We start from the raw sequence: 13,943 nt of genomic DNA, 5'->3' as shown, positions 1-13,943 counted from the left end.
CTCTCCTGGGGCCCTTTCCTGAATGGCTAGGACTACAGGCGTGTGCCACCACGCCCAGCTAATTTTTGTATTTTTAGTAGAGATGGGTTTCACCATGTTGGCCAGGCTGGTCTCAGACTCCTGGCCTCAAGTGATCTGCCCGCCTCAGCCTCCCAAAGTGCTAGAATTACAGGCATGAACCACGGTGCCCGGCCCCTGTTTAAAGTATTCTTGATACATCTCTGTTGCAGGAGTAGGAGTATCTGAGTATCTGTTTGCTGCTATTAACTTTTTTTTTTTTTTTTTTCTCACTCTGTCACCCAGGCTGGAGTGCAGTGGCACGATCTGGGCTCACTGCAACCTCTGCCTCCAGGGTTCAAGCAATTCTTATGCCTCAGCCTCCCAAGTGGCTAGGTCTACAGGTGTATGCCACCACATCTGGCTAATTTTTGTATTTTTAGTAGAGACAGGGTTTCACTATGTTGGCCAGGCTGGTCTTGAACTCCTGACCTCAAGTGATCTGCCTGCCTTGGCCTCCCAAAGTGTTGGGCTTAGAGGCATGAGCCACTGTGCCCGGCCTGCTGTTGACTCTTAAGTGCTCACAGAGTCAGCTCTCAGGGTCTGGGAGATTGTCTGTTCCCGGTGACTGTTCCTTCCTGTGGCCCTGGGCTCACTGATTCTTCTTTACAGTGACAGCATTAAAGATAGGAAAAGGGCCGGGCGTGGTGGCTCAAGCCTGTAATCCCAGCACTTTGGGAGGCTGAGACGGGCGGATCACGAGGTCAGGAGATCGAGACCATCCTGGCTAACACGGTGAAATCCCGTCTCTACTAAAAAATACAAAAAACTAGCCAGGCGTGGTGGCGGGCGCCTGTAGTCCCAGCTACTCAGGAGGCTGAGGCAGGAGAATGGCGTAAACCCGGGAGGCGGAGCTTGCAGTGAGCTGAGATCCAGCCACTGCACTCCAGCCTGGGCGACAGAGCCAGACTCCGTCTCAAAAAAAAAAAAAAAATTTAAAAAAATAAAAAAATTAAAATAGGAAAAGGCTTCATCTTTTTCTGTCTGCCGTCTCTTTAACAGTCTCTGCTTTAGCCGGAAGCAGTTATTCTTGGGGATCACATAGTGGGCTCAATCTTTGCCTCTTACCTTCTGTCATGTATACATTTTACTTCCTGACCTAGTTCACCCACATCTGTAACCCTTCACAAAACAATATTACAGCCAGTGCACTCTAGTACTTTCTTTTCTTCTATTATTCTAAGAATTATCTTGTACTTTCTATTTTATTTCATTTTTTAAAAAATGCACTCATTACCCACTAAAGTGATTTCATAATACATTGGTGAATGGCAATCTATGCTTTGAAAGTCAGTGCTCTGGCTTATTCACCTAAATCCTCTGAGTTTTCCCATTTATGTATTAATTACTCTGCAGAAAAGGCTTTAAGATTATTTTCAACTAAAGCTCTTCCAAAGATTTCTGCCAGAAGCTACTTTTTATGTATTGAAAGGGCTGCGCCTTTCTTTTTCTCTTGTTAACATAAAAAGCACACTTTGAACATTAAAAAGTTTTTAAGTGATCACGGGATGGTTTCAGCAAGTTAAGAACAAATATTTGTTGATTGCTATGTTTTGCAAAAGATGACCTAAAAGCACTATTCATGTGTGTGTGCGCACGCGCACTAACGTGTACTAATAAAGTCTTTCATTTTAAGACCGTAAAAAAGTAAGCTCTCAACAAATGTGAGCTATTTTTACTGGAGTCGATCAGATATGTACCAAATAACTAATCCAAATAACTCAGTGTATTGGACCCCTCTCCTGCCTCTAGAATCAGCTCTTCCAAAGGGCCTTGGAACTTCTGCCTGCGTCAATCCAGAGGGCTGGGGACTTTTTCATTCTAAGGCTACATTTCTAGTAGGTGTCATATTAAACCCATTCCATCCCAGGGTGCCACATGATCAGATGACAGTAATTGCAGGCACCAGTGCCATGAATTATCTTTTTTCTTTTTTTTTTTTTTGAGACCAAGTCTCACTCTGTCACCCAGACTAGAGTGCAATGGCACAATCTCGGCCCGCTGCAGCCTCCACCTCCCAGGTTCCAGCGATTCTCCTGCCTCAGCCTCCTGGGTAGCATGGATTACAGGCATGCGCCACCACGCCCAGCTAATTTTTGTATTTTTAGTAGAGATGGGGTTTCACCATGTTGGCCAGGCTGATCTCAAACTCCTGACCTCAGGTGATCCACCCACCTCTGCCTCCCAAAGTTCTGGGATTACATGCGTGAGCCACCACACTAGGCCAATTATCTTATCTTTTAGCCATCCCTACTCTCTGGTCAGTCCCATTTTAAAAGCAGATAATTGATTTATCAGTGTTCGCTATAGAAAGTAGTTGACCACATGGGACTTGGCAGACATTTCAGAAGACGTGATATTGGTTAGAATTTTCTGCATCCCACATATTTTTAAAATCTGCAATTTAGAGAGAACTTTACTCAGTCCAGCCCTAGGGGTAGATGGATGCACTCTACTGACCCAACTCATTGCAAGGCCATGAAAATAGGAACTGACAGTGTTGCCCCAGGAAGCTGGAGAAGTGACACTTACATGTGTTGTGTGGGCCTCCCAAGTCCCTATCCCAAACCTGAGATTCTCTGATTCTCAGTGAAAGGTGAGCCTCCTTTATGGGTCCTGGGTTAGCCACCCTGTTCCTGTCCTAAGCAAACCCGGAGGTTGTGTGAGCTGAAGATGCTACCTCCACAGGGCCAGCGTGGATCATAGCCCCATACGTCACATTCCCTGCTTCCCTACCACACACAACCACCAAGCTGCTTTGATCTTTCCACAGAATCTTCTCTCCTTTTCCTACAGCCATTCTCTCAGGCAAATTGGTATTTGCCCCAGATACCCAGGAAGGGTTACAGTCTTTCAGCATCCTGAAAATACGAATTGTTCTCCTCTCCAGGATCCCCAGTGCGGCCGCCCATGAGACCCAGTCTTCGTCTTTAATTTTTTCTTCCAAGCCTTACCTCTCCAACTTCCTGGGTCCCCTTCTCAAGACGGGCAAGGGTGATTCATCGGTGCAAGCCATAGCTTCTGGCTTTGTCTGGCTCTCTTGCCAAAGTCTCTAGGCTTCTCTGGGTAATATCCCTGATTGCCCACTGCTGCTAAAATTTCCCCTCTCTCTGCAACACCAAGTTCCTCAGCAAACGCTGTCACCCAAGCAACTTAGCCGGGACCTAGGGCCTTTCCTCTGCCTTACCTAATTGGGCCCTGGAGTTTTCCTCCTTCTATAGCATCTACAAAAGTTCTCTTAGTGTCTTCTCTTAATGACCTCATCAGTGGCCCAGTGTGTTCTTTCTGTGGGTGGGGAAGAGAGGCTCTGTCGGTATCTGCCAGTTTCTTCCCCAGTAGGCTGGAGAAAAATGAGAGACATGTTTCCTATCCTCAAAGAGATTAAAGCCCCAGAGGAGGCCACAATACTGAACGGTGGGTCTGTTTCTCTCTGACTTCTACCCCCAGCTTCCCACTGGGCCTCCCTAGCTGAGCTGGACCAAGTGGAAGTCAGGAGTGCTCCCCTGCCCACAGGGCATGGTCTTTCTGGGATGCAGAGGCAAAGCTAGAACTCTCCAGTACCTAATGCCCTGATTGCTGAGGGTGGGAGAAGAAAGTGTCCCCAGAGGCACAGGGCCACCAAATAGAGGGCCCAGTCCCACCAGCAGGTCACAAGCATCCCTGCTCGGGACAAGAGGGAGCAGCTGCACCAGCGAGACTGTGGGATAGCCGGTGGCCTCAGCAGGGGTGGCGGTGTTGGTGTTGCTATTTGTGTCTTGATTCAGTGTCGGATTGCCTATTCCTAGCTATTTTCCACTGGCAGAAGAGGCCAAATCTGAGAGTCCTTTCAGTTCCCAGCACCAAGCTCCTACTATTGGGAAGAATGTGTGTGTGTGTGTGTGTGGGGGGGGGGGTTTGTTTCCCCCTTTTTGTTGGGATTTGAAGCCCTCATCAAGAAATGGGGGAAGCCTGTGACCCTGGGCAAGTGCCTTTCCCTCTCTGGGCCAGTTTCTTCCTCTGTGACACAGTGTCGGGAGGAGGAGCTAGTAAATGTAGTAGTTGTTGGCCTCCTATAACTCTGATGTCCTGGCTGCTGTAGGGAGCACTCGGTCTCTCTCATTTATCCCTCTCCTTGGTAGCAGTGGCCACCCCTCCCATGGGACTTGTATACCTCAGACTCTGCCTGCCACATAAATGTCCTCTAATTGTCAGAGCACTGCCAGGTAGACCTTCCCCTCTCCAGTTTACAAAGGAAGAAATGAAAGATTTGAAGTGAGATTACAACTAAAAGATGTGGAATTAAAATAAGATATCTGGGAAGAGGTTCCAGTTATTAAGATCCTGCTGGTCTCACCTGGTCTGAAGAGTTGGAGTTTTATCAGTTATTCTCACCTTTTATTCAGAATAAGCAAGGATCCAGCAGAGGAAGGGGACTGTCACTGGCAGGCCCTGCCTTGACTGCTGTCTCACTTCCCTGCTCAGAAAGTGCCCAGGCCTGCACATTACCACCAGGCTCCTTGCCATCGTGTTTCTGGTCTCTTACAGGCCTTCCCCACCTTCCCCTCCAGCCTGACCTCCCACCTCCCCTTCTGCAGCAACCTCTGCATATTTCACCTCCTCCACCTTCATGCAAACATAGGATCCCAGCATCCCCAGCACACACCCTGTTCCCCTGGCCCTGGTGCATGTTGGTCAACCCTCAGGAGACCGCTACCCTCCCATCCTGCCCAGTCGTCATTTTAGGCCAAGCTCAAATCTCACCTCCTCTGTGTTCCTTTCCCTGACCGTGAAGCCAAATGTGTGCAACTCTCTCTGTCTCTGAATTTCTGCACCACCTACTCACTGGATACTTGGACCTGGGCAAAGAGTGTATGCTGTCTTTTCCATTAACTTGCTCACCAATTCCCTTTGTTCTGCCATTGGAAAAGGTCCAGCCCTGGTGGTCCCTTCAGCCCCTCCCTCACCCATACTCCCACGAGTGTCTTGACCCACTACTGGTTCTTTGAACCGAGTCTGAATCATCTTTGTTATCCCCAGCCACCAGCCCTCTCCCTGCCCAGCAACCAGCACTGGAAGGAGAGCCAGGCTGAGCCTCAGTTAGTGTTTGTTGAGTGACTGGATGGGTTTCTGTGGCTCCTGAGAGGTAAATGAAAGCCAGTCAAAGCAATGGGAATCATTATTGATTAAAAGTCACACTTGTTAGTTTCCGGCCAGGTTTCAAATCTGATTCTGGGTTGATCATTTCCCCCACCCCACCTTTGTCACTAAGGCTACTGGAGGCCCCACCAGGGGCAGAGCTGTAATGGGAGTTTGGGCTGAGACTGTCCTCTGCATATCTCTTAGTTGTCTAAAGTCACCTTTCAACCCTTTCACCAAGGCACAGTGATTCCTGTCAACAAGGAGGAAGTGCCAGTGTGACCTCTGTGACCCTTCAGAGTCCCCTCTCCAGGTGCTGCCCCAACATGAAAGCAGGAATTACTGTGGAAAGGCACAGGCTTGGACTGAGGGGCTGGGGGAGGGCTGTTGGACCCCCAGAGCATGGGCTCTCCTCTGGAAGCATTAACGGAGGTAAATGGTTAACAAAAGGGAGGATTTCTCCCTGTTCCTCCTCCTCTGCCACAGTATTGACTTTTAACCACGGACCTTTCTGTGAGGTGTGAGATTCTGAACAAAGTTGAACGTGGTCATGGATGGTTAAATTCCCACCTTTCCCTTTGGCCCCTGCCTCTGCCCTCTGCCTTCTCGAAACATGGCCCGAGATGTAGAGGCCACCCCCTGGATGTGGTGGCCGCTAAGAGAGGGAGACACACTGGCTCACAGAAAATGAAAGTTGGCCATGACCCTCTGACCCTTTAGGAATCCAGAGGCTTGGCTCCTAGAAGCCACTGAGTGCTGTACTGAGGCCAGGTCAAGCCAATCTGATTGAACTTAACAGAGAAGTGAAGTTCCCTAGCAGAAGAAGGCATTTTGGAGCACCCGTCCCGGAAACAGCTTTCTAGCCTCGGCCTTCTACTTATTTCTTCCTGCCCACGCCTCCTCCCACCCCACCCCTGCCCCCAGGGACCTGCCAGCCCACTGCATAAGACATTTTTTAATTTGCTGGCAAAATCCCCCAGCACCAACCAGGCTTTGCAGCCCTCCCGCGTTACCCACATATTTTTTGTGGGGTATAGCCCGCTAGCTTGCACTTCCGCCCCTCTGCACCCTTCATTGAGTTTTGGGAGAAGCACCACCCGGTCGTGTCATTTGTTCAGGATGACTTTTCCATTCCGTGCCCACTGTGTTCATGTTCCTGGCATGTTCCCATCATCTCCTGGCTCCAGTTGGCCAGGGCCAGCGGGCCATCTCCATGCTGTTGTGTGTGACTGTTGGGTGCTGACCTGAGGGGTGGGTTGGAGGAGTATGAGCCCGGGCTGGGTCCTTGGAAAGCCTGGCGTTTCTTGGTTTCATGCATTATCCATCCCCGACCACTGAGAGCTGAATAGGAGCATGCAGTTAGTGTCCTTGAGCTGGTCTTTGTGACCTTTCCCTAAGCAGCCCAATCATACACTGCCATGCAGCTTTGGAGTTCAGACCTGGTTTCCAAATCCACAAAAGCTGAGAGGAGAAAGAAAATCTGAGGGGTTACCCAAGATGCCGGCTTTGTCCCTACATCCTTCCCTACCTCAGCCCTGTGCGGCAGGCAGGAGTGTAGGAACTCAAGCAGCTGGACTGGGGAGGAGGGAGAGAAGGAAGGATGATACCAGTTTAGGCTAGTGAGAAATCTGTAAAACCCTAGATGTGCTATGCCTGGGAACAGACCATGAACACCCCCGTGAAGCTCTCAGTGGTCAAACCAGATGTGGGTATTGACTCACTTTGATCTCAGCTCTTCCCGCTCTCTTAAAGGTCCAGTTTGTGATCCTCTTTAAAGGAATATTTTATTTTCAATACAGACACAGCCCTTGACGTAGCAGTAAAAACCTTCCCCCCTGAGAGACACGTGGCTGTGAAGTGTTTTGGTATGTAACATCCTATCTTTGCCTGCGTGGAAGGGGTTATCCCATTGCTTCTTTTGTCCCTCAAGAGGGTGCTCTCCCTAGGCCCTCGTGCCCAGGCCCAGGAGCACTCTAGGGAGGGCAGGGGTCAACTCAGATGGGACATCCCTTGTGGCAGGGGACTGGTTTGGGATGGGGAGCGGCTGTCATCCTTCACCCAACAAGAGTTTCTTTGAGAACGCTACTCCCTGCCCCCCACTTTGAAGGTGGAAGTCAAATTTTCGGACTCTGCTGTGCAGAGCAGAGAGGTCACTAGGCTCTAATGCATTTACCATTGACTGCCCCTCTTGTAGTGCGTCTATTAGTGAGTAATTTGATTTGTACCTATTCATTTGCAGTCCCTGCAGGAGCCTGGAGCTGGCCCCTAGTATAATTGGTGCTGTCTCTATTTTTACATCATTAGATTAGCCCCGACTCCTGGCCACTTGTTGTCTGCGCTTGTCTGTCCATTTATACAACCTAATGTAACACAAAATTCATTACTGATCACATTACTTTCAACTCTGAAGCCAGCCTTGTGATAAACATTTGGTTAACCCCTTCCTACCCACGGGAGGGCTGACAGAACAAATGCACTTCCACCCGACAGGCAAATCAATATCTTAATACACCAAAGTGGAATTGCATTTCTAGATTTGTTATTCCTCCTGGAGGAGCAAATGGAAAGGCTCGCCTGAGCCAGCTGAATTGAATAATGAATAGAGCCCCGGCACCAGCAGCCAGTCTGCGAGCACAGCACAAAGCCAGACCAGCATCAGCCCGGCCTTTTCCATCTGGACGGGCGGCGGCACCACCACAATTAGCTGAGACCGTGATCCTTTCCCAGCCACAGCGTGTGGGCTTGAGACACAGGCTGGGACCCCAAAGAGGGCAACAGAGGCCATGCCCCAACACCATTCCTTTAGCTAGGCTTGGCCTAGAACACTAGATCAAGAACTGGGTTAGTTAACTTCAAACCTTGTTCACTGATGTCAAGGCTACCACACGCTAAATGCCACCGAGAAGTTAAATCTATTACTAAACTCAGGTTTACCATTTGGAAACAAACCTAAAAAGCTCTTCCTCTTTAGAGCCAGGTCAGTGACACTGGGATTGGTTGGTTCATACCAACTTGTGTGTGTGTGCCTGTGCCCAGGGCCAGCATTCTTCGGTACGCAGATGCCATGTGTGCCTGTACATGGTTCTGGTTCTCTGGTAGGGTTGCTGTGAGCAACATGTGGGACTCCAACACGGGAGCTGGCCAGGAGTCTTAAAGGGACCTCAACCTCAGCACAGCATTATTAATCTAGAAAATTCTCTCCTACCCCCAGCCTAGTCATCCTCTCCCCAACCCCCATTGGTCTCTGGGTAGCAGCCACAGCCCTAATAAGTCATTAACTTTCAAGACAGCTTGTTTCAAAGTGAAAAATACTCCCACTTATTAAGAAACTCTCATAAAGCCTGGGGCCAGGCACGGTGTGGCTCGCTCTTGTAATCTCAGGACTTTGGGAGGCTGAGGAGGATGGATCACCTAGGTCAGGAGTTTGAGACCAGCCTGGCCAACATGGTGAAACCCCATCTCTACTAAAAATACAAAAATTAGCCAGACATGGTGGCACACACCTGTAATCCCAGCTACTCAGGAGGCTGAGGCAGGAGAATCAGTTTTTGTTTTTTGGCCTTTTTTTTTTTTTTTTTTTTTTTTGAGACAGAGTTTCGCTCTTGTTGCCCAGGTTGGAGTGCAACAATGCAGCCTCAGCTCACTGCAACGTCCACCTCCCAGGTTCAAGGGATTCTCCTGCCTCAGCCCCCACCCCCGGTAGCTGAGATTACAGTCACCCGCCACCACGCCCGGCTAATTTTTTGCATTTTTTGTAGAGACAGGGGTTTCACCATGTTGGTCAGGCTGGTCTCGAACTCCTGACCTCAGGTGATACACCTGCCTCGGCCTCCCAAAGTGTTGAGATGACAGGCGTGAGCCACCGTGCCCGGCCAGGAGAATTGTTTGAACCCAGAAGGTGGAGGTTGCAGTCAGCTGAGATCACACCGCTGCACTCCAGCCTGTGTGAAAGAGTAAGACCCTGTCTCAAAAAAAAAAAAAGAAAGGCAGGAGGGAGGGAGGAGGGAAGGAAGGGAAGGGAGGGAAGGGAGGGAAGGGAGGGAGGGAGGGAGGGAGGGAGGAAGGGACTCTCAGAAAGCCTGTACCACAATGATTAGAAAAATCGGCATACGGGAAGGAGAACGGAACCATTACCACGAAAGTCATAAGTGCCATGAACAGAAAAGCGCCATGAACAGTGGGGAGGGAAGTGGGGAAAAGTAGCCCTCTAGGGACCATTCTGCCTGGATTTGGATATGGGGAAGTTCTGGGCAGAAGGCCGAGGGGCAGAGGCACTGAAGCCTGAAACAGGACACCCCTCTCACAGAGGACTGCACCTTGGACCCTGCTGTCCCCTCAGCTGTCCAGAACCCTTCCAGGCCAGAAGTGGCAAACAGTCCTGTGAGACATGGAGGTCCTGGAGATTCCTGGAGAGGGCCAGGCACCACTCAGGGCCTTGTCCATTAGACGGATTCTTCCACCATCTCTCATACCTCTCCTCCTTCATGTACAGGGAGGGGGCAGGGAGAGGGGCGCCTCCTTGCAGCAGGCCCAGGGCCTCAAGGTGAGAAGTAAGAAGTGGGGAAGGGCCTCACCCTGTCCTGGGCTGTAGGACCAGGCCCAGGTACTGAGAGCTCCTTGTCCCAAAGACTCCAGAATCATAACCCTCAAGCACTTCCTGCTATGAGGAGCTACAAAGCAAGCAGGGGTCCCCTCAGCAGGGTATTATGACACCACCACATCCCAGCAGTGGAAGGACACTGGTGTGTCACTGAGGTGAGCCTGGGCACAGTGCTATCTCCTCGGGGTCAGGGAGACCCTTTCAGAAGGAGTCGGGGCACTAACTCCCCACCCCCACCCCCGGTGAACCCCCAGCACACTGTCTTGCTCGGCTGCAAGCCCGCAGCTTTGACCTCAGCTGTTAATCCTCTCCGGTGGGTAAATGGAACACGGGGGTGGGGGAGATCCGTGTATCACATGGTGGCCCCAGCCCCATAAGCTCTAGAAAACAGATAAGGGCACAGGCCTTTGCCTTTGCAGAATAGGATGGACCAGTGGCAGGGAGGAACGCGCGTCTGCCTGTGGAATGAGAGACTGTGATTTCTTAACCTTGATGGAAAAGGGGAAAGCCACATCTTACCAAACTCTTCCGCTGCATCGTAGGGAATTTAATTACATTTGGACATTGGAATGAGAAGCAGATGTGGCTCTGGCCTACCAGCCAGCAGCTCTCAAAGGACAGCCGCTGTCCTGTGGTCTGCAGGGCTCAGTGCTATCTCGTCACGCTGGAGGGTAGCTTGGGGAGACCCCTTCCCAGGAACTAGGGTGGGTCTTCCAAGCTTCAGGGCTGGACTTCAGGACACAGACAGGTCAAGGCCAGCTGCCAGCACCTAGTGCCAAGGACGAGTCTCCAAGCCCTGTCCCCTCTTCATAGCTGGGCAGAGCAGGCCTGTGTGCTGGTGCCTGAGACTCCTCTAGGCCCCTCATTGGCATCCACACAGAGCGGTGGCGTGGCAGCACCTGGATGGGTGTTCTCCATCCCAAGCCCGCCTGCCATGCCCCTCAGCACTGAGTCCACCCCAAATGGCATCGGCCAAGGCTCTGCCCCCAGGTTGGCACCGAGGAGCTGGAGCTAGGAGGGGTATTTCAACCCCCCTCCTGGGGGGCCCTCCGCCTGCTAGAGACAGCAGAGGCAGCAAAGCTTATTTTTTTACCCAGAGGTCTCGCGTGCATGTCCAGTGCGGGTTCTGCTTCTTAAAGCCCCCCACATGCTTTTCCCATTAGAGCCATACACGCCCAGTGAGGTCACTAGAGCAGACCCTCCCCTCCTGTGCCACAGATGCTGATGCAGATGAGAAGTGAAGTGACTCGCTCAGGTCATTTGGCACATCTGTGATAGAACTGAGGCCAGAGCAAAGTCTCAGCCTCTTAGCACAGTCCTCCTCCTCCCCAGGCCGTCTACAGGGAGCGGCAGGGCAGGGCTTCTCCCACATCTGGCCGATCCTCAGCGTGGCTCCGGCCAGTCCTCAGACACATCCAAACTAGGGACATAGGAGCTGGGTCAGCGCAGCCTTTTCTGTCCCCTCGGATAGCATGTGGTGACCGCATGTACTCTGCCTTGGTCAGGGTTTCAGGTTTCACTAACGTAGTGGGCACTGAGAGGGTCCCTGGATGTGGGGTGCAGTCGAGGTGGTCTGGGTGGGTGATCTTCTCCTTTGAAGCCAAGACTTGGGGAGGCGTGGGTAAGGTGGCTTTCCTAGGAATGAGGTGTGGCAGCCTTCTTGGGGAAAATGGCCCCAGTCCCCACCAGGCCAGCACACCCTGTGGCTCAGACCTGCCCATGCCACCACTCTTTAGTCGTTCAAAGGCTGCAAAGGAGAACCCGCGCTGGGCTGGAAGCTCTGCCTGGAACTCCAGTGCCCTCCCCACGACACACACAGGCACCGTCAGCTATGGAGGAGAGGTGTGGCTGCAGTAAGGGACAGGCCCCTCCCAAGTCCTCCTCAGTCCTCAGGGCTCTCTCCTCCCCAACCTTTCCCACCTTCATTCTCCCTTCCCCAGCATTGCAATACACATCTTTCCCGGCATCTGCCCCTGTCCCTGCTGGGCACCCCCAGGTATCTGGGGCTCTAACCTGTCTCTCAGCCCCGCTCATGGCATTAAGGCCGCAATGGCTTGCTCTCATGAACAGGGCTTCCTGGAGCCTGAGAAGCTTTCCTCTGTGGGTCCTAGAGGGAAGGGGAATGGGTGGGGGAAGGTGACATGCCCGTGCCCTCCCTGGTTTCTCGGGTGGAAGCTCAGGCACAGAGAGGGCCCGCTGCCTACCTGACTTGCAGTGTCCTCAGCCCTCACCCTAGCTAGGTGTTGGTTATGACTTTCACCTTCTGGGGCGGTGGATGTCTGGCAGCATCGAGGTCTCTCATCCTCAGGTCTCCCAGCAAACCCTGCTGAGGCTTTAAAGCACCTGTGCCTGGCCCCAGTGGCCAAGGGCAGCAGTTCCAGGCATCCTGAGTCAAAAGCACCAGAGCTTTCCCTTCAGTGTTTGGAGCTGGTGAGGGCTGGATGCAGGATACGCCATGCGGTCTTGCTTCATTCTGTGACAGCATTCTGGATCTCACTACCTGTGGGGTCAGAAACAAAAGCTGGGCAAGGAGGAGAGAAAGCATGTTCCTGGGAGCCTGTGTGTGGAAAGAGACTCCAGCCAGGAAGGAGGCCATGCCTGCCCCCAGGCCCCAGCACTCAGGCAGGAGCTCTCAGGAGCCCAGGCTGTGTTGCGGGGAAGGCACCAGTGCATGAGGTGCCTGGGCCAGGGGTCTGTGCTCAAACTTAGGCATGAAGCCCCCGATATAACAGCAGGCCAGAGTGAGCCCTGCCTCTCACCTGCTCCTTGGTGCCTGCAGCCTAAGCCAGGGTTCCTGTTAGCAGAAGCAGAGGAGTCTTTTCATCCTCAGCTTCCAGAAGCTGCCCTCCTTGCTTCCTCCAGCATGCCTGGGAAGGGAACAGAAACTCCTGCCAGAGGAGAAAGGGGACTCCCTTCTCAGTCCCTGCTAGCCCAGCCCCCCATCCTCCCACGCGCTCACTGCTGGTGGGCAAAGAGGACTCCTGGTCTGTGGGCATGGCAGCCTGGCAGCCTGTGAGCTCTGAAGCCTTAGGGAAGAACCTGGTGGGGAGGGGAGCCCCACACTGCTGGGTGAAGCCTGGTGGGGCAGGTGGTGGGGAAGAGGGAAAGCGCAGGGGAGCCAGGAAGCCTGGGAGGTGGGTATACTGAGTGCAGTGGGAAGCAGGACTGCCTTTAACTGCTGCACTTTTCACCTCCTAAAAAGTGCCCTGGGGGCTGAGGCTGGCTCCATCCCAGAGTGTGGTCTCTGACAAGGCTGTCAGGGTTTAGAGCCAATCTCAGCCAACTCCATCTCTGTCTCACAGAGCAGGCCCCCGCCTCCTCTGCCACCCTCTGGAAGAGACAGCAGTTGTTTTCAGGCACAGGACTGGTGTAAGACAAGCAGCCCCGAGCCATGTCTGCCTGGGCCACCACCTCTCCAGGTGCCAGCGCCAGCACCAGGAAGCTGCCAGCCCTGCTCAGCCCCACACAATTTGCTCAAGTCTTCCCTCCACTTAGCCTCTCTCTCTCTAAGCCCCATTTTGCATAGCCGGTCCTGTTTGCAGGACATAAGGGCCCTGTGTGCAGGCCCCTTGCTGACCAAGTTGATCCCTTAGGGGCAGACCCCATATGGTCCATTTACTGAACTTAGAGCAGTCACGTGACCCGCTGGTCTCCTCTTCACATGTCCCATCAAGGGAAAATGCAGAAAATGCCTGACCTCCTAATGAGAGGACCTCCCCAACTATGTACCTCACTCCCCATTCAGGAACCCCTAGGCAGAAGGGGACTGAAGCTGTTGGTTGCAAACCTCCTCAAAGCCAGGCACTGGGCAAGCGCGGGCAGCTCGGCTGGCTGCTGTGTGCCGCGAAGCCATCCGCTCCCCTGGGCTACCACCAAGCCCAGCCCCAGCAAGGGTCTTAACCACAGTCCCTGCTGATGTGGGAGAGCTGAGAGGTGGATGCAGAAGGGAAAAATCGATGCATGTCAACAGGGTCGGAAATTTATTTTCCATCTTGGAAGAGGGTATTTGCAAAGAGATGAGGAGGGAAATGAAAAGCTGTAAACACATATCTGCCATCTTCCTCCCTGGGCCATTTCTTGATTAAAAAGAAAGAATCCTTCCCAAACTCCAGTGGAAGCCAAGCTGATGAGGGCCTGGATGGCAGAGACACCTGCTGGGGAGGGAGGCTGG

The 13,943-nt window shown here is 52.4% G+C and overlaps 1 protein-coding gene across 9 annotated transcripts in view; it reads left to right on the top strand.

Annotated features, from left to right (window-relative positions):
* Nucleotides 1-13,943, top strand: part of BCAS3 (BCAS3 microtubule associated cell migration factor) — a 736,060-nt gene that overhangs the window by 715,296 nt on the left and 6,821 nt on the right. For 5 of the 9 annotated variants that reach the window (XM_033183754.1, XM_033183756.1, XM_033183757.1 and 2 more), the window contains one exon: nt 6,972-7,037. The exons of the other annotated variants lie outside the window; for them this stretch is intronic. In XM_033183754.1, coding sequence (XP_033039645.1) covers nt 6,972-7,037 — 66 coding nt within the window. The remainder of the gene's footprint in view (nt 1-6,971; nt 7,038-13,943) is intronic. 9 annotated transcript variants of the gene reach the window in all.

The sequence above is a fragment of the Trachypithecus francoisi genome, unplaced genomic scaffold (genome assembly GCF_009764315.1).
Source record: "Trachypithecus francoisi isolate TF-2019V2 unplaced genomic scaffold, Tfra_2.0 Lachesis_group20, whole genome shotgun sequence".
Classification (NCBI taxonomy): Eukaryota; Metazoa; Chordata; class Mammalia; order Primates; family Cercopithecidae; genus Trachypithecus; species Trachypithecus francoisi.
This window is presented reverse-complemented; position numbering and strand designations above follow the sequence as displayed.